This window comes from Podarcis melisellensis (assembly GCF_964234715.1).
Source record: "Podarcis melisellensis genome assembly, chromosome: 2".
Taxonomy (NCBI): domain Eukaryota; kingdom Metazoa; phylum Chordata; class Lepidosauria; order Squamata; family Lacertidae; genus Podarcis; species Podarcis melisellensis.
In genome coordinates this window covers 60,821,587-60,841,898 of record NC_138529.1, presented here as the reverse complement: position 1 = coordinate 60,841,898, position 20,312 = coordinate 60,821,587, and the positions used below count along the sequence as shown (strand labels likewise).

General features: G+C 45.4%; 1 protein-coding gene and 1 long non-coding RNA gene across 2 annotated transcripts in view; both read left to right on the top strand.

The window, feature by feature from the left end:
- LOC309363194 lies at positions 1-3,840 on the top strand. Its single transcript, XR_014165293.1, has 2 exons — positions 1-1,905; positions 1,940-3,840. It is a non-coding gene; the product is annotated as an uncharacterized lncRNA (long non-coding RNA).
- A 12,874-nt stretch (positions 3,841-16,714) lies between these two features.
- FLT4 (fms related receptor tyrosine kinase 4) overlaps positions 16,715-20,312 on the top strand; it is an 88,020-nt gene continuing 84,422 nt past the window's right edge. The window contains exon 1 of the mRNA XM_081900842.1: positions 16,715-17,032. Within this exon, the coding sequence (XP_081756968.1) occupies positions 16,975-17,032 (58 nt within the window). The 5' untranslated portion in view covers positions 16,715-16,974. The remainder of the gene's footprint in view (positions 17,033-20,312) is intronic.

Here is a 20,312-nt window from a genome sequence, read left to right as displayed (position 1 = left end):
GGGATGCAGGGTATCAACAACAGCAATCCTGCAACACAGGGTGGACCAGCTGCTCAACTGATAGAACACAATAACTTAAGTATTTAAATGAATATTTTCCCATCTAATGTCCAGTTTTACACGCTGTATTAAACCATTATTTTGGGTTTATCACAATACAAACTAAATTATCTTAGCAGCCTACACAGTTCAACCTGTAAATCGGAAATTAAAATAACATCATTAGCACAATAAAAGGATAACTATCTAATTGCAGCCTACTTTCACAGTACAAAGATGATTGCTTTTTAAGAAGGGCGCTACATCCTTTAAAAACAATTTGAATAGTACATCCCTAGCAACAGTTCTAGCTGGTAAAGTTATTCCAGAATACATCCTTATGAAGGAGTTTAATAGTTTTAAATAAATACCTACTGATTGCAACTTTCTCCCAAAAGCGTTAGGAAGGGATAGAGTCAAAGTCTGCTTTCAAGTCATTGAGAGCCGTGAATCTGCTTCTCTGTGCTTGCCAAGGTATTTGTTGATAATGCGCTTCAGCAACAAGCATTGATCAATAGTTGAATAGTCATGACTCTTCCACTCGGAGAGATTCAGTGCCTGTCTCATGCAACCCATGCGCATGAAGCCATTGCACAACCGCTCTGTGTTAAGCACACAACTGCACAAGGGAAGCTGAGAGGTCACACTCGATGTGACTGACTGAACCCCTTTTAAATGAAGGCAGTGGCACTTTGAAGCAGGGACCTAAACTGGTGCTAGGCCTTTCCCGTACCAACCTGTGTCCATCCAGATAGAGCTGGATTCCCAGCTCCCATTATCCTTGACCATTGGCCATGCTGGCTGGAGCAGATGGGGTTTGGAATCTAACCTGTGGGTTAACCACCAAGGACACACACATTGTTGGGGGCACATTGCTAGTCTCTGAGCCTGGCCAGGACAAATGTGAATGGGCGGGGGGTGGGGGAAGGCAGTAGATGCAAGAAGAGATCAGCTAGTCCCCCCCCCGCTCTTTCCCTGCTTGAAATTGCTTCCACCCCTGCAATGTGGTTCAACTGAGTTTTGAAAACACAAGATCCCATCTAGATCTGCCCCACAGCCTTCCTAGAGCAGCTTTAGTGGCTAGTGCACAACTGTACTGCACAGGGGTTAGAGGCACAATGTGCTTGTTCAGGCTCCATTGCTTCTCCTTGACCTGCTAGAGCTATTCTCCACAACTTTTGACTTTTGGGGTTTTTTAAATATAAAAAATACTGTTCTCAAAATGAAAGATGAGAGTCCCATTCGTTTGAGGAATGTAACAAATGGCGCCTGATTCTGCTATTTGTTTAGATTCCTAAGACTGAGGTTGGAGTGACAGGTTTGGACTCTTTTCAGAGCTGCTTTAATACTTGGAGGAAAGGGGCGGGGGTTGGGGATCACCTCCTGGCTAAGAAACCCTCGTCTGTCAGCAGCCTTTCTAATGGGTGAGATTATACGGAGCCTTTCTGTAGCTCAAGGCTTTCAACAAGCCTGGTGGATCCAGGCCCAGTGGGCAAAACAAACATATCCATTGGCAGAAGCCAGCAGCTTTGAGGGGTGAGACACTGGTTGAAGATACTGTACTTGATGGATTGGTCACAGTTATCTAATCTTAACAGCAGCCAGGGATTGCCAGTGTCCTATTATTTTACCCTGGCACTGAATGAAGCAGATCTGTTCGTTTCCCAGAAGCTCATCAATCTGGTTTAAAAGTGTTACAGGAAGGCCCAAAGGCTTTGTGAGAAGGCTCCTTCCCACTTTTCCCAGTGCATTTCCTAATAGGAAATGTACATTCACATCTCAAACCTGTCCTCATTAAAACTCAAAATTTTAATAAAGCATGCCAAATGTATGTGAAGTCAATGAATGTAAGCTTGATTACAAAGTGTGAACAAAAGCAGTAAGTGGGATAGACAAAAAGTGTGGTGGAGGGATTGATCCAACCAAGTGGGCTTCCTTCAGGGAAATTCAGAGGACGGTGTTTCAAAATTCAGGTGTGCTACACCTCTTCTATTTCTTAGGACAGCATAGGAAACAATTAGAGGTAGCACATTTGAATTTTGCATTACTGTTCGCTGAATCCCTATAGCGTCTGAAACATATTAGGTCAACAAATCCCCTCCTTTCTTTGGTCGGCCCCATTGCCTTTTGCCTTTCTTTGGTCGGCCCCATTTGTTGCTACTTGCTTTATTTTGAGGGCAGGTTCCCATTTTTGTTGGGGCTTTGATCACTCAATGTGCTTGTTTTTGCACAGTTTGGAATATTTTAGTAATGACTTGGAGCATGTAAGGAAGCAGGATAAATGCATTCCTGCGGCAAACAAAAGTACTAAGCTTTTCTCATTTCTGAGGTTCTACAAATGGTAGGAGTTTGTTCCTTTTTAAGTGGAAGCCGAGAAACAGGGCACTATGGTTCACCTTGGGGGGAGCGTTGTTCTTATACACATACACCCCTGCAGGTGTCCATGCATCTCCTTGCATGAACATCATGGTATCTGGCCTTGGCTCAGTCTGCCTCTGACACATGTAAGCCATATCTAAATTTTCTAACAATACCTAAGTACAGTACAGAAGAGTTTGTTGGCATATTTTTTACATTTTGCCCTCCAAGATCCCAGATGACAGATTTACCCAAGTTCCCTTCAATGGCAGATACGATCCTTGTAACCATTTAGAGTTTGAAACACTCTTAGGTCTTCTACTAAAGCTTCTGTCAATGTTAGAGAACCCATAACGGGTGGAGGAATGCATAATTTATCTCCTTAGGAGGCAGTTTCCTGGTTGATCCTTGGAGACCCTTTCAAGTGTCTACTTTGAGGGGTCTAATAAATCCAGCGCTTTATTTTCTAAAAAAAAAAATGTTTAGGGGCACTCTCATTTTCCTACTCATATTGAAATACTGCCCCTCAATGAGGCCAAATTTAGATTCACAAAATGTTTAGGGGTATGCGTACTCCCACGTACACCCAGAAAAAAGGCACTATGACCAAACAGGTGGCATTCATCATTTGAATGTTGTAACTAATTTCCCTTATACCTGCTATGATTGTGAGTTCCCAACTTTTCACTGTTAATAATTAATCATTGGTTCTACTGAGGCTGTGATTGTACACTACTTTTTCATTTGTACTTTCTTTAATGGTTGATCAAGCATAATAAATATTTGATTGATTCAATTGATTTACCTAACCCATTCTTATGGAGCAAAGTCTTGTGGAGCAAAGCAACTTAGAGTTGACAGAGATGCTGACTTTGTGTATAGCAAACCAGATTGGGTGGGGGAGAATAATTTATGGAACAATGTGTGTTGCAGATACTGTATTATTTGAAGGTTGGGGGATCTCTTTGAGGTGCATCCATGTGACTGCTACCCACGTTTTTGGTTAGGCACTGTAGAATATAGTCAAAAATTAAGGAAGAATGCTTGGGAAAGGCATAGAACCCTTTCCCCAGAAAGTGCTTAGGCTGAATGGAAAACTCACTGCTTGTGCTGGTCATGTGAACATCACCATAAAACTGAGTGGATGTATCCATGTACAGGCTAAATTCCCTTAAAACAAAACTTTATTGAAAAATTTAAAAATGATTACCAAACATAAAGTGTTGTCTTCCAAGACAAATACATGTACAGATGTTAAGTATTATATGCAGTCATACACATGGCATCAAAACAAACTTGGAAAATCTTTGTACATTACTGAATAAGTTTGCATCTACAGGGTAGACTTCAATCTAAAGCATTAAGATAATTTATGTTGTAAGTGGCTGCTGTAAGACAGAAGGGAGATTACTGTACTATTGTTAATAAATGATATAAATTGAACCATAGAGAGTCAAGCCCATCTTTGTTGTTGTTCCTCTTATCACCACTCAGTGGTGAGTTAAGCATTTCATAAGTGCCATATGCCCCACATATAGGTTCTGAAATGTGGGTTACAGACAGTGGAGAGAAGACACACTCCCAGCCACACAATAAACAACCCACAGATCTTAAGAGATAAGAATATGGACCATAGCAGCCAAGCTTCTCTTTTCCTGCTCCTGAATCATTTCATTACATTTATGTCCCACCTTACTGAATGGAACCCAAAGTAGTGTATATGTGATTCTCAGGCAGCCACCCATCCAAGCACTGACACACACACACACCCAGCCTGCTTAGCTTTGCATGCTTTCAAACCACATCCCCTCAGAGGAAGTAAAAAGAGTGGGCCATTATCCCATGGTCGCTGCTTCAAAACATCCTACATGGAGGAGCTGATCTAACCTGTACAGTGGTACCTTGGGTTAAGAACTTAATTCGTTCCGGAGGTCCGTTCTTAACCTGAAACTGTTCTTAACCTGAGGTACCACTTTAGTTAATGGGGCCTCCCGCGGCTGCCGCGCAATTTCTGTTCTCATCCTGAAGCAAAGTTCTTAACCCGAGGTACTATTTCTGGGTTAGCAGAGTCTGTAACCTGAAGTGTCTGTAACCCGAGGTACCACTGTATTAGCTTAAGTATACGTGTCACATTCAGCTTGCCAAATGGCCAAAGTCTGCCATTCCCCTGCAGTGACCATGCAATAGGCCACCATCTGTTTTCTCCAAGGTATGCATCCGCTGTGTATGATTTGTGTATGATTTGTACAAATCGGAAAGGGAGCTGCTTTTGGACAGAAGGAATACTCTCGGTGGGGGAGCCTCTGCTGGGTGTTTATTTGATTTTTCGTTCTCTCGGGCTGTTATGCTAGTGTGTCATCTTCCAAGAATCAGCTTCTTTTGTGTTAAACAACAGCTCTGAGTCTTGGCCTCTTCCTTCCAGAGTCTCAAGCCATTTGTAGCTCCACTACCCAGCGTTGCCTGTGCGGGACCTAGGGAGTTTATGCAACCCATTTTCGTCTGTGGATGTCCTGGAACAGAGCTAGCTCCCTTACAGCCTGCTGGCCACAGATGAAATGAAAACAGAATAGCAAAGGGGTTGTTTGTTTGAGATCTCCTGTGGGGAAAGGAAAAATAAAGTTCCTGGGGATGTTTTGTCCGTGTGCAGCCTGTAAGAAAAGGTGAAGACTGCTTAATTCAATGAAGAAGCTGGCTGACCCACACATATGCAGCAACAAGACTAAATCTAATCTCTCTGGAACAAGAAAAAAAAATCATTTTTTCTTTCCTGGCTGTACCAACACAACAGTGATATAGGGTTAGCCTGGGTGATTTGGTTCTGGCTGTTGCAGATGCAAGAGCTTGTTGAGAACTGTGAGCTGCTGCTGTTGCAGGCATTTTGTTAACAGCAATAATATGACTACAATGCACATTTGTATAAATTTACCTTTACAAAAGACTTTACAAAACAATATTAGCTTATGTTTTTTAGAAGCCAGATAATTTCAATCTCTGCTTTAAAAGGAGGGAAGATTGGAAATGGCTGGCCCAAGGCATTGTGCTGCCTGTGACAGAATAACAAATGCCAACTGTCCCAGTCCCCAAGTCAAGCTGCAAAATTCTCAAGGCTGACCAGCTTGTTTTGCCGCCTCCCATAATTTCAAAATCACCTGCTCACCACAATCTCCATAGTGATATTTTGTTGCTGCCCTGATCCATGTCCTGCCCTGAGCACTTCTGACAAAAGAAACAAAAGGTACCCATTTACAGTGGTACCTCGGGTTACAGACGCTTCAGGTTACATACGCTTCAGGTTACAGACTCCGCTAACCCAGAAATAGTACCTTGGGTTAAGAACTTTGCTTCAGGATGAGAACAGAAATCGCGTGGCGGCGGCACAGCAGCAGCAGGAGGCCCCATTAGCTAAAGTGGTGCTTCAGATTAAGAACAGTTTCAGGTTAAGAACAGACCTCTGGAACGAATTAAGTACGTAACCAGAGGTACCACTGTACCTGGATAGTTACCTGCTCTGCTCCCGCTTGCCTTTCTTCCTTTTTTTGTTTTTTGTTCTTTTTTTGCTTCCATCGCTCAGCTAACCAGGCGCTCTATGGTAGCCTAAGATATTTATGGAGCAGGAATTTTATGGAGGGCAATTAGGCACTGCAACACACCGGCTTGTCATGGGAATGAAATAACGCTAAGCACATGTTTTGATGACGAATAAATGAAGAGCAGGTTTAGAAAGTTTCCTTTTCTTACTGAACTAACATGATTCTGGAAGAGTGTTCTGTACTTGAATGACAAATTGTGGTGTTGGGAGAGAATTAAACAGTTTTGTGGTGGTTTTTTTTAAAAAAAAGGGGGGGCATAATTTTATGCACATTCCCTGTGCAATGGACTTGGAAGGACTTGTTCCAGTTCCCAGCATGCACTTCTTCTTTGCTCCATGGGATATGCCCTTGACCCATCTGCCTCCCACACAAGGAAGAGACTTGTATTGGGAGAGAATGCTCTTTGGGTCAGGAGGGGAGGAAGCACATTGAAGCTCCTGCTGGGGTCACTGTGAGGAAATGGGTTGCTGACAAGCATTTTTTTGAAAACAAAACAAAACAAAACCCTGCCAACATGTCAAAATATCTATATATTAATCTGTTTACCCCAGGTGATACCATAATTCGGGCCCTGTAGCCCCTTTCAGAGCTGGCAATGTGGTTGAAACAAATAAATTGTGCTGTGGATGGATTGTAAGTTTCACATGCTGTATGTGCAGATGAAATTCTGGCTTTTGTCTGTTAGAGGATGTATGGGGCAATTTTATAATCTAATAAAAATCACAGAAACAAGCACCATTCATGAACTTTTATGTGTCACCTAGTCCTACACTGAAACACATTTTAAAAATAACCCCAAGCTTTCCTGTTTTCCCATGATGTGTGCTTACTCCCCCCTGCTCCCCCTATTAAGAATGAGAATTGCTTTGGGTATCATGCAAATCCTTTTATTTTCCAAACACAGGGTTGCAATGCAGCTCTGTGGGTTCATATGCTTAAGTTAGCAAGGACAACCTAAAAATCAGTTTACCACACGCCTTTGGTGTTCTGGTGCAAGAAGGATAGGAAGCTTCTCCTATGTTTGATCTTGCTGTGATGACAGTGGTGCATCGCTACATACACATGTATCATACAATCCATAGTTTTATAGGTGGATTTTGTACACACACCAGGACTGTGCCATCAGTAGCGACCAATTTTTCCAACCCCCAGGTATGCCTCTGCCCATCAGTCCCAGCCAGCACAGTGATGGAAGTTGCACTGCAAAACATCTGAAGGGACCAGGTTGGTGAAAGATGCTTTAGGGTGCTTTCACTGAGGGCAAACATAATTTATCAGCAGACCTCCTTGGGGAGACAGCCTAGAAATATGTAGTGTGGCCTACCTGACCCTCTGTAGCAAAACATTTCTGTGGTTCTAGACAGGGCAGTACTGGAGATTGAAAGATTTTTATTTTCATTTTGTAAGACTCATGTACAATATCATTATAAAACTGGAAAATGTTTTAGTATGTTTTGTCAACTCTTCTCCTTAAAAAAAAATAATTCAGGGAAAAGTTGTAATTTTTGCTAAAAATATTTTAAATATTTTTCTTCTTTTTATTTGTATGTGTGCAAATAAAGTGTGGCCAGTTGTACAATCTCAGTTTATATATATGTCCTGTTTCTACCCCCTTATCTCTGAGTTGTTTTGCTACCCTGATTTCAGTATTAAGCTGTCTCACATTTCCTAATTAGCTACTTTGAAAAACCTGAAAGATAACAAGAATATTGTGGAAACAAAATTAAAAAATTCCTTCCAGTAGCACCTTAGAGACCAACTACAGTGGCGTAGCGTGGGGGGTGCAGGGGGGCCGGGCGCACCGGGCACAACATCTGGGGGTTAGGGGGCGCAAATCCACGGGTTAGGAGGCGCAAATCCACGGGTTAGGGGGCACAAATTACTTGCCTTGCCCCGGGTGCTGACAACCCACGCTACGCCACTGACCAACTAAGTTTGTTATTGGTATGAGCTTCCGTGTGCATACCAATAACAAACTTAGTTGGTCTCTAAGGTGCTACTAGAAGGATTTTTTTAAATTTTGTTTCAACTACAGCAGACCAACTCAGCTACCTACCTATAACTAAGAATATTGTGCATCATTTCATGTCTCAGGTCTGAAAGCACATGAAGCTCATTGCTGAAGTGAAACAGGTCTAGGTCTGGTTAGTGACTGGATGGAAGGCTGCCTGGAAGCCACTTGGGTTCCATGATGGAAGAAGGGCAGTATATAAATGTAAGAAAATAAATAAATCTCAACTCTCAAAACAGCAAGCAACTAATAGGCACTTCCAATCCTTTACCTTATGTTGTTAACTGGTCATACTGGGCTTGTCAGGGGCAGTATTTTTCAGATTATAACAACGAAGAGTTCCTGTTGTTCACTAATAGCCATTTATCTACAGCTTATGTGTAAATAAAGTCCTAATTGCTTCCCACCATTAGGTGGCAGTGTGGTAAAGCTGGGTATTGAGACCTTGGCAATTGCTTGCATGGCGTGTGATTCAGCCATTTTGCATATAACAGATTGTACTGCCAGGTGACACCTTGTCCCTGTCCTTCAGGTTGAACACAATTTGCCCCTCCCCACAGTCACACTATTGAGGGTTGCCAAGCGACCAGATAAATATGTGGAACTGAAGCCAAGTTCTCATGATCCCCCATCCTTTGCTTTCCACTGCCATCAACACTCTTTTCAGTGCAATAACTCTTTATTTCCTTTGGTGTTTTAATATATCCCAGTGCCATCTCTCGGTCTGTTTATCTCTCTGTCACACTTTTGTTACCTCTCTTTCCCAATACGAATGTTTGTATTAATTCTCACTCTTTACAGTCCAGTAAAACAGAGGAACGAAGGCATTTCAGTCTTCAGCCTCAACATCAGCTCAAAGAGACAGGAAGTATAAAAGGTGTCAAGTGATGTGAAAGACCTTCTTCCTGAGACCCTGGAGAGCCACTGCCTGTCAGATTAGATGGTTCTGGAATAGATAGACATGGTAACCTTGTTTGCAGGTAATGCTAAGCCAAACCATGGCTTAGCACAGACAAATACATGTGTGCGCTCCTGGAGAGAGGAGATTACAACCACTTTGCTCCACTTCTGGCCAGGTTGCTGCTGTGCTACTCTGAGCTAAGCCGTGGTTTGGCTTAGCATGGGGGCCAGCAAACTTTTTCAGCAGGGGGCCAGTAGTCTACTGTCCCTCAGACCTTGGAGGCTGACCATGTATGGAGGGCCACAGGTCCCTCACTCTTGCTCGGAGTGGAGCACAACCTCTGAGATGGGACAAGAGAGCCATCAATAAGATAAGCATTCAAGGAACCATTTCTTGTTGCACTCTGTTCAATCATACTCACGTGTCTAGGTGTAGGTTCCTGCCCCCTACTTTGTGTTCTGGGTCTATTGTGTGTTTGGCCTTTATTTTGGTAGTTGGCTTGAAGGTACTCTGGTTCTCTGAACAGGTTGAATCCCTGTTCATTCTTACAACTGGTGTGGAGTTCAGTTTCACATCTTGCTCCTGGAAAGGTCTGTTCCCTTAAGCCTTGCCCGTGACACTTCTGAACAGTTGCTATCTGTTGCAGCTTGTGGGGTCCGAAGGAGGAAAGGGCTTGGCTTTACAGAGTGATTGTTGGATCATGTAAAGCAGGGGTCAGCAAACTTTTTCAGCAGGGGGCCAGTCCACAGTCCTTCAGACCTTGTGAAGAGCCAGAGTATATTTGGGGGGGGAGGGGGAATGAACGAATTTCTATGCCCCACAAATAACCCAGAGATGCATTTTAAATAAAAGCACACATTCTACTCACGTAAAAACACCAGGCAGGCCCAACAAATAACCCAAAGATGCATTTTAAATAAAAGGACACATTCTACTCATGTAAAAACACGCTGATTCCTGGACCGCCCATGGGCCGGATTTAGAAGGGGATTGGGCTGGATCCAGCCCCCGGGCCTTAGTTTGCCTAACCATGGCTTAGCATGTCATCAGAACCTGGGTTCATGGTTCAGCTCTCCCAGACTTAAATAGCAAACCGTAATGCAAACATTGGTTACAGGTCATGGTTTGGAGAGAGCTAAACCATGAACCTGAGCTCTGATGCTACTCTAAGCCATAGGAGCCAACTCCTAGGAGTCTTTGCCCCCCAGTAAATATTTGAGGGGCCCCCGCACTGTGTCATGTGATTATGTGGGGCAGGGCTTACCTGCCCCCTACTCCAATCTTTTATTCAAGTTGGCACCCCTGCTCTAAGCCAAACTATGGCTTAGCTCAGTTCACCACAGCAGCAGAAAAACTGGAGGAGCAAAGTAGTCAGTCTTCTCTGGCAGGCCCTAGTAGTTGATGGGAGACATGGGAGGAGTTGGAGGAAATAGGAAAGAGGAGAAAAGAATATGCTGAGAATGTGCCTGGATGTTAAAATGAAGATCTCCTTTGAAATAAGTTATATCTATTCTTAAGTAGTTATGAAAGACTGGGCAGAGAGGCCAGAGCTACATTTGGTGCCTTCCCCAGCCCTGCTTTCTATGAATGCCTTCCAGGTCTTTGTCTCATTTATGACTAGTGTCAAGACATTGCTCAGCCTGGCCCATGAGCCTGTGGCAGTAGCCAAGACTATAGCTGATCTAATACATGAGAAATGAGAACAAGAATGGCCCAACATGAAATCCAGTACATCTCCCTCTTGCTAAATCAGAAAAGAAGCTTGTAGAGAGAAGTCTGCTGGTTCATCTGGGCATAAATAACTTTTTGTGAAGTGAAAGAAGTTGAGCCTTGCGTTTCCTACGTTCTGTAGACGTACAGTCGCCTCTCCACTGTTTGTGAAATTCATATTGTTTCTTTGATCATGGTGTCTGTTGAGTAGCTGTTTTTGTTTTTGTGCAAGAAACATCCCAAGAGACTCAGGTGACCTTTGTACTGTTCTTTAATGGAACTTGTTAGAGCAGTTCCCTGCTGACAGGCATCCTTCCAGACTCCACTGTCATCTCGACTGGCACGACTGAAGCCCCTCACCAGCAGTGACATGCGGAATGAATATAGGTGTTGAAGCAATGTGTTTTCTTGTCTCCGAAGGCTTGCTTGACTAATGGCCTGGAAAGGGAATGAATAGCAAAGCGATTAAAATGTGCACAGGAGGACCTCTCAAGGCTAGGAGATTGGGTAATAAAACGCAATGCTTAACAAGTGCAAAATTATGTACAAAAAAAACCCTCGACAGGCTTAACTGTCCTTAACAGAATTCTGGGTTCTGAAGTAGGTCTTGTCATGGAAGAGAGATTATTATTTAATTGTGGACAGCTCCCTGAAGACTTGATGCAGTGGGCTGCAGCTGTCAAATAAGCAGATGGGGCATTGGGAGAAAATATCGCAATGCACAGTGTCTGCCTCAAGTACTGTAAGGATATGACAGACTAGAAATGTGTCATGCATAAACCACATTGGACCAAAGAATATTTGCTATATGAGGCAGTGGCTTTCAGCTTAGAAGTTAAATGGAGGAGAGGGGGGGGGATACTATAGAACAGGGATGAGGAATCAATGGCCTTCCAGATGTTATGGAACTATAGTTCCCATCAGCTCCAGGCAGCATGGACAATGCTCAGGGGTGATGGATGCTGTAGTCCAGCAACATCTAGTGGGCACCTGGTTGGGGAAGGCTAATCTAGAAAGTGACAGGTTTTCTATCCATTCCATAGAAACAAAATTGATGAAGAAAAATAAAGCAAACAGAAAATTTCTTGCAATGTTAGGGGATGCAATGACATTATCATAACCCAGATTCAAAAAGATGAACAGGAAACATTTTTCTCATTGTGCACTGTTATTCTTTATGGCTGAGATGAACGGGAATTTTAGTAGCTTTAAAATAGCCATTGTAGAGGTCTTTATCGCCGACAGTATCGGTACTGGATTTGAAACTGGTTTTTTATATGCAGTTGTTTTATATACATTTTTATTGTATTGCGAAATCACTTTGAGATGCCTCAAAGGAAGCTGTTCATAAACGAAATAAATAACAGCAGTAATATTGGTTCCATGGGGATAATAGTAATCTGCGAGAGATGTGAGCATAAATATAAAACTCTTGTATGCAATGGGTGCAATCCTGTTCCTGCTGAATTCAGTAAAACAAGAATTCACTAAAACAAACATACATTTAAAAAATACTGGAACCTGTGCAAACAGGTGCAGAACTTGTTGTTGTTGTTGTTTAGTCGTGTCCGACTCTTCGTGACCCCATGGACCAGAGCACGCCAGGCACTCCTGTCTTCCACTGCCTCCCACAGTTTAGTCAAACTCATGCTGGTAGCTTCAAGAACACTGTCCAACCATCTCGTCCTCTGTCGTCCCCTTCTCCTTGTGCCCTCCATCTTTCCCAACATCAGGGTCTTTTCCAGAGAGTCTTCTCTTCTCATGAGGTGGCCAAAGTATTGGAGCCTCAGCTTCAGGATCTGTCCTTCCAGTGAGCACTCAGGGCTGATTTCCTTAATAATGGATAGATTTGATCTTCTTGCAGTCCATGGGACTCTCAAGAGTCTCCTCTAGCACCATAATTCAAAAGCATCAATTCTTCGGCGATCAGCCTTCTTTATGGTCCAGCTTTCACTTCCATACATCACTACTGGGAAAACCATAGCTTACAATTATGTATAAAGTATTTATATTAAACATGGGGGGAAAGCCCTATTTATTTGATTCTAACTAGTACATAGATTGCATGAAGGATTTTGAAAGAAACAAATTGCAGCAGAAATTTTAATAGTTGCAGAAAACAGTTCCCATGTCTCTCAGACTCACCACATTCATACTGGTGGCATACATAGGAAGGTAAAAGGATGCAGGTGGCACTGTGGTCTAAACCACTGAGCCTCTTGGGCTTGCCAATCAGAAGGCTGGTGGTTCGAATCCGCACAGCGGGGTGAGCTCCTGTTGCTCTGTCCCAGCTCCTGCCTACCTAGCAGTTTGAAAGCACACCAGTCCAAGTAGATAAATAGGTACCGCTGTGGCGGGAAGGTAAATGACATTTCCGTGCACCCTGGTTTCTGTCACGGTGTTCCGTTGCCCCAGAAGTGGTTTAGTCATGCTGGCCACATGACCTGGAAAGCTGTCTGTGGACCAATGTCGGCTCCCTTGGCCTGAAAGCGAGATGAGCACCGTAACCCCATAGTCACCTTTGACTGGACTTAACCATCCTGGGGTCCTTTAGCTTTTATATATATAGAAAGTGATTCTGAACTCAATTCACATAGCCACTATATATGACTGCATAGTGTTAGGACTGTACTCCTTCAATGTACAGTGTCATATGGTACTCCAGCTCCCATCTGCTCCAACTAGCATTAAGCCACTTTGAATGTATCTGTGGAGGAAAGTGAGAGATAAAGAACCACAGTGTGCTTGTGTTGCTTAAAAGCCTTATTTCTGCCTTTGAATCTGCTCACTTAATTCTGAACAACCAGTCTTTCAACCACTGCAGGGGCAGAAAATTAAGGACATGATACTCTGGCATTGTGCTGCCAATCTATGTTGCTCTGCAAAGGCTAAAGCAAAGCAGGCTTCACTGTGTCCCCCGCCCATCCACCTCCAATCAAGCATTTATTTACTGTGGCAGAGAAACTCAGGGTCAGAGTGCAATCCACAATATACCTAAGAAGTTGTACTAACTTTAATAGCACTATTCAGAAATAAAAGGTTGTAGGTTGAGGCTACATGGGCATATATGGCTGGGTTCCTACATACACTCAGTCAGAAGGATGCCATGTTGACCTCTGTGGGACTTACATGTGAGTAAACATACATAGGGTCAGCTCTTAGAATGTTTAATACTTCTGGGGATTAAGGGGAAAACTGGACATTATATATGCCATTGGCAACTAGATTTGTATACTGAAAATGATTAATACTACAGTGGTACCTCGGGTTACATACGCTTCAGGTTACATACGCTTCAGGTTACAGACTCTGCTAACCCAGAAATAGTACCTCGGGTTAAGAACTTTGCTTCAGGATGAGAACAGAAATCGTGCTCTGGCGGCGCGGCGGCAGCAGGAGGCCCCATTAGCTAAAGTGGTGCTTCAGGTTAAGAACAGTTTCAGGTTAAGTACGGACCTCCGGAACGAATTAAGTACTTAACCCGAGGTACCACTCTACTACTACTACTACTGGCCATTCAGAAATAGTTAAGACTATGCAGGAGGGCTTGATGTGGCAAATCTCATTATGATATAAACAAGACACAAGGTAACAGCTACAAGCTACTTTGCACCCGGCCAAATATGTGTCCCATGTTGCCACCTCATATCCATGCTGTGATCACCATTATTCCTGAAGAGGCTTGCAATGATGCACTAGATATATCCTGGAGAGCACAGGCAACCACAGCAGAACCCCTGCGCGGTATCCCTATATGTTTACAGAGGCATATCTTAACTTCCATACATGACTGCGAGACACATGGTGGGCACATGGGGAAACATGCTTTCCATGCAAAGTGTGAAATGGCCTTCAATCCTTTAAGCTTCTAAAAAGCCGGAATTCTGTTATCTGCCATCAGGGAATTACTTAAGAATAATTGTCTTCTCTGCAGGACATCCACAAAAGGATAACATCCCATAAGAATGGTGGACAAAGCCTGCACTTTACAGGCTGTCAACACCTGTAAGTCCACAAAAAGAAAAAAAAAGAAAATTGGTAATAAGCTCCGCTTTTAGAATAAGTTGGTTGTATTCTCCGGGCCAACTAGAACAAGAGGCTACTGGACTCATTGTTTTCTAGCCTAACTGCTCTTAAGTAATCACAGCAAAAGAGCAGCTTAGCCGCAGATGCCAAGAAGTGGTCCTGATCCTTGGCACAGCTTGGCTGCCTTTGTCCTTACTGTGCTTTGAATGGTTAGTGATGCACTTATTAAAGCAGACTTCTCTAAATGGGGCGGGGGGGGGGGAGGAGAGGAAAGGAAAGGAAACAAAACAAAACAACAAACAGCTGGAGGAGGAAATAGCAGGTCAGGTCCCCTAGGCGCTGGTTTCTGCAGATGGAGAGAGATCTTTCAATGACTCCCATGTGTTTAAAATGGTCTTTTACATGGTGAGAGCTACAGTGTGTGCTTATCTCTGTGTGTTTCAGACACACATATGAATCCATGTGTATGTACCTGGCCATGCAGTGGCAAAGTGATACACATACTTATGTCAAGCATTCCGTAAGTTTGTCCTGATTTGCACATTTGTAGGGCTGGGTGACCACCCCCTTCTACTCATCTATTTCTGCAGCTGGCAATATGCATGGCAAGTGTGTTTGTTAGCATGGAACCAACGTCAGCAAGTATGATTTTATAGGGTCACTTAGTGTCCCTGTCCACATGTCTATGCATTCCTGTCAGTGTACTTGCTCTGTTACTGGGATTGTTACACTGCATTTTCATGCTTCCCTTTCTCCCAGGAACGAAGGGTAGTGTACGGTTGATTTTATCTTCACAGCAGTGGCGTAGCGTGGGGGGTGCAGGGGGGGCCCGGCCGCACCGGCCGCAACATCTGGGGGTTAGGGTTAGGGGGTGCAAATTACTTGCCTTGCCCCGGGTGCTGACAACCCACGCTACGCCACTGCTTCACAGTAACCCAGAAAGGCAGGTTAGGCTGAGGGATCATGACTTGCCCAAGGGTCACCCACCAAGATAAAAGGCTGGGCAGAGATTTGACATCACCTCTACCCACTATTTTTGTTATCTATATGTCTTATGTTGCCTTTGTGTTATCATCACTACTTTTTATATAGCAGGGATGGTGGACCTCAGTCCTAGGGTTCCTCTTCAGGCCTCTCTTCACGATCTACCTGTGGGACATGCCTGCTCTAAGGCATAGGCTGCATTGCTTATCCACGTGGAATCACAAAGTCTGCACGCAGGTAGTGGAGTCCACCCCTCTTCCCATGGCTCCATGGAAGAGACTATTTCTGGTGCTTCTGGCTTTGCACAGAAAGCACAGCAGGAACTGGAAGAGCATGTTCAGGAGTGAAAAGGGATATAAGCAAGGAAGGACATTATTCTATGGCTGCCACTATTTTCCTGGCAGAGCTCCTGCTTCTCTAACACGGGCAGCGTCGGCAATAAAAATAAAATAAAATCCAACAGGTGAAGCTTTCCCCTCATCGAACGTCAGTGTCAGGAAATTGCTCATTTATGGTATTGTCCCGTTGTTGTTGTTGTTGTTAAGCGCACACAGAACCGGCGTCCTCAAAAGAGAAGACTCCAGACTCCCTTTGCCTGAGGAAGCCATTTGCCTTTATAATAATAGCAAGGCGGTGGTGGAGCCTCTCACCTGCTCCTTGCCGCGTTTCCCCCGTCCCACAACGCTGCGTCTGCCCATCGCCTCCCTCAGCAAACTTCTCGGCCTCCCACGGGGAGCCCATCATTCAATCTGACTCGCGACGTGATTTCTCCCGCCGTCCAGCCCCCTGCCCGCCAACTTCTAATTGCGCGCGCTCCCCTCACACACCTTAACGCTCCTGCCCACCCCGTCGTCGAAGAGCTTTTATCTTTCCCCACGCCCACCCCCGTCTCCCGCCGCTATCCCTTGGCGGGTGAGGGAGAAACTCCGCTTTCCGACCCAGCAAGCCCCACCCCACACTCGGTGCCCTTCTCGTCGTCGTCCCCCTTCTTCACACTCTCCCCCCTTTGCCCACCAGCCCGCCCGCCCGCCACCTTCGCTCCCCGCCCCCGCCGCGCGTTTCCCGCCTTCCTTCCGCCCCTCACACCGGCTGGGCTGCCTCGCGCAAAGACGGAGCAGCTCCCGGCCGAGCTGCTGCGCCGGGGCAAACTTGGCCAAGCCGCTCCAGCGGGATTTGCTCCCGGCAGCGGGAGGAAAAGGAAAGGGAAGCGCGCCGGAGGCATCGAGAGAGCGCGTCCGCTCTGCTTGAGGCGGACGGAGGAGGCACAGCCTTGCGCCGGCCGTCGAGTAGAAGCAGCCGCGGAACCCCCGTGGCCAGACGTGGCTTCGCCTGCTGCCGCAGCCCCTTCGCTGGAAATGAAGAGAGTGTGCACGCTCTCCCTCTGGCTCTGGATCGGCATCGTCTCCGAAGCAGGTGAGTGAGCGCAGGCGCGCCTTCGACGGAGCGCACGCCGGCGGCGCCGCGCAAGCCGAGGAGCTGCTGTGGGCTGGCAAGGGATGGGACGCGGGGCGGGTGGCGGCGGGCATCGCCTGGCTGCAGGATGAACCGGGGTGGAAAGCTCCAGCCCAGCAACTCCGCGCTCCCTCCGCCCGCGTGCGCGGAGTTGCGCCAGCGGCTCCCGACCGCCTGGCACCGGCGGGGACGGGCATCCCCTGGCTCCTCTCACCCTTCTGCTGCTCTTTGCATGCTCTCCGTGGCCTCGGTCCCCAACCTTGCCTTTTGCCTCCCTTTCTAGATAATATTTGGCACTTTTCAGCTCTCCCAGCTTTTATCACTTCTTTGGATTCTGAGTCCCCAGCTGTGCGCTCTTCCTCTGTCCCTTCATTCCCTTTCACATCCCTTTCCCTCTTTTGTTCAACTCCGCCGCTCTCCGGGCAAAGCATCTGCCAACTTAGTAGTACTCTACCCGCTTCCTTCGACTACTTGTTCATCTTTTTCGACTTCAGCTGGATGACCGAGCGCCATTCAACCACCAGAGGGCACTCTTGGGTGACTAATCTTTTCCTCCAGCTGCACGCAAAGTTCGGGCAGGAAAGGGGACTTTAGACATCCCTTTGGTTTAACCCCGCAACAGGGATCAAACCTGCGCCTGTTCCTCAGGAAGTGCCTTCTGGTGTGATCCTGTACAGTTTATCCTGCCTTTGTGTTGGTTTTTTTCTTTCTTTTCCTTTTTAATGCATTGCCTGTTGTTTTTGTGCTATGATATATAGTCTGTGTGCAGACACATAAGTTGGTTCAAGTTACTGCATTTATTACCAAAACACATTGACTGGCCCAACACTAGGGCTGCAGTCCCAAAGTGAACAAAGTGGGACCATAGGAGCCAACTCCTAGGGACTGAGGTCCTCCCTTCACCCTCCCCCAATAAAATACTGGAGCCCCCCTTCCCATTGATCGACATTGCCATTCAAATGGTGTGTGCACACTGCTTCTTGCTATTGATTATGTGGGGTGGGGCTTACCCCCCCCCCAATATTTCATTCAAGTTAGCACCCCTGAGTGGGACTTTCCTTCTGAGTAGATCTATACTGGCTGAGACTGCATGAGACGCCTGTCAGACGTGGGAGTAGGGAGGTTGTCTGCCTGCATGTCGGAGCTACTAATAAAATAAAGCTGCAGGTAACATTTGCTGAGATGCAGAAAATGTTTCCGTGGAGGAGGACTATGACACATGATTTGCTAGCGTTCAGGTGGGAGGCTATAAGGAACCAGAGAGACCACAGAAAAAGTCATAGTGCAGGAAGCTTTGCAAGCGGTAAGATCAATTTTTGCAGCATAAGACCATTTTCTATAATCACAGCTCCATGATTCATCACTGTTGTGGTGTATTGTTTATTCCACACAAAAAAGTGATTTAAAAGCAGGGTCTTAAGCATCAGAGAGGTATAGAATGCAGCACCATGCTCATTGCAAGTCCAGACAGCTGCTGCTCAGCAAAGGTGCTTTTAAGGCATAGTGCTTTGCAGCTGGAATTGGACATTGTGATGAATTATTTGTGGGTGATGTTACCTTTCTCCTACTAACCTGAACAAGGCTAATACACACTGAGTTGCTGCCTCCGGGGTGGAGTGCACACAAGCAGCGCACATGCTTGGTTTTTCATGTCCTGATACAAAGAGAACTGAGTTGATATAATGCTCCCTTCATAAGGATCAGAGTTTCTGTGAGGCAGGAGGGCAGTGTGGATTGAGAACACTACCTTTCCTAAATGAATAGCTAGAAAGAAATGAAGAATAAACAGGTGTGAGATAAATCTGGCATAGGGGCTTGAATGTGTTCAGAAAACCGATGGTGGTGATGTTCAAACCCAGGTTCAGCCATGAAGCTCACCTGGTGACTTTGGAGTACATTAGTTTCAATGGCACACAGTTTTTTATAGTAGCTTTAACACTCTCTATCTGTCTCTTATGCTATCATGAATGTCTTATGATCAAGTGCCACTATTGGCATACTTAGCTTTGATCTGTAAATATTTCCTTTTACATCCAGACAGTATTGCACCATAGTTCAGGGGTGGGGTAGGTGATTTTAGCCGGTCACTTTGTCAGCCTGTCCTATCTCACTGGGTTATCGAGAGGATAAAGCAGGAGAGATGAGGAGATCCATACATATTCCCTGGAAGAATTGTGTGTGGCGGGGTAATCATCACACATAATGTTAAGAAATGTTAAGTCTTGTGGTTTGGGTGAGCAGGTTTACAGACTCCTGTATTTGGGCTCTTTATAATAGGGATGTCTAAACTGTGGCCTTTTGGATGTTGTTGGACTACAGATCTCATCAGCCCCTGGCAGTAGTGGGGGCGGGGAATCACAGGGGTGGTTGCCCCAGGTGCAAAATTCTTAGGGGTGCAACATTTCAACACCCGGTACTGCCTCAATGCAGTGCATGCTTCCATTGGTGAGTTCTGTTGAAAATGACTTCTCCATGCAAACCAGGAAGTGTCCTCTCCAGGCAGCGGAATTATTTCTCTTTTCTTAATCTCTGCGGCTGTGATCTCCTGGGTGCCATGGTGTCATTAGGAATGTGCATGCGTACTCTGTCCTTTTCCCTCCCTTGTCAGGCCCTGGGCACTGGCAACCCACGCTATGCCAATGCCTACCAGCATGGGACAAGGCCCATTCTTTGTTGCCATCTTATTTTGTATGATAAGTTGTAAATAAACATGCACAGTCTGTTCTCCTCAGGCCGATCCAGCCACTTGGTTAAGGGTGCACCAATTTCTTTGGCCTGTAGTACATAGCTGGACTGCAGATCATACTGACTCGCCTGGCTCCATGGATCAAGTCTCCATTTACAGTGAGAGTGCTAAAAGCATCCTTTTGGCATGAGGCCAAGTAAAACTCAAACCTACCGCTTCCAGGAATGTAGCTGAGGGAGGCAGACAAATCCTTGTAGCAGACGTAGTGGAGCATGCTGACATGATTGCAGAGGGCATATGGAATATATTATTGCCGCACTTTTCCCCGATAGATCCCCAATTGCCGCAGCACCTGCTGCAAGGACGACGCTTGACACAATGTGTTAAACAGATACCCCCTGCTCCTTGTAGCCTGGGACTTGGTGCTAGGCATTCCGATGGATTGCAGCGCGATCATAATTTCTCCTCTGTGGGCATAGAAATACTTCTGCAGCTGCTCTGATATCCAGTGACTGTTTAAATTAATCCCAGGATTTTTATTGCCTCTGGCTATCT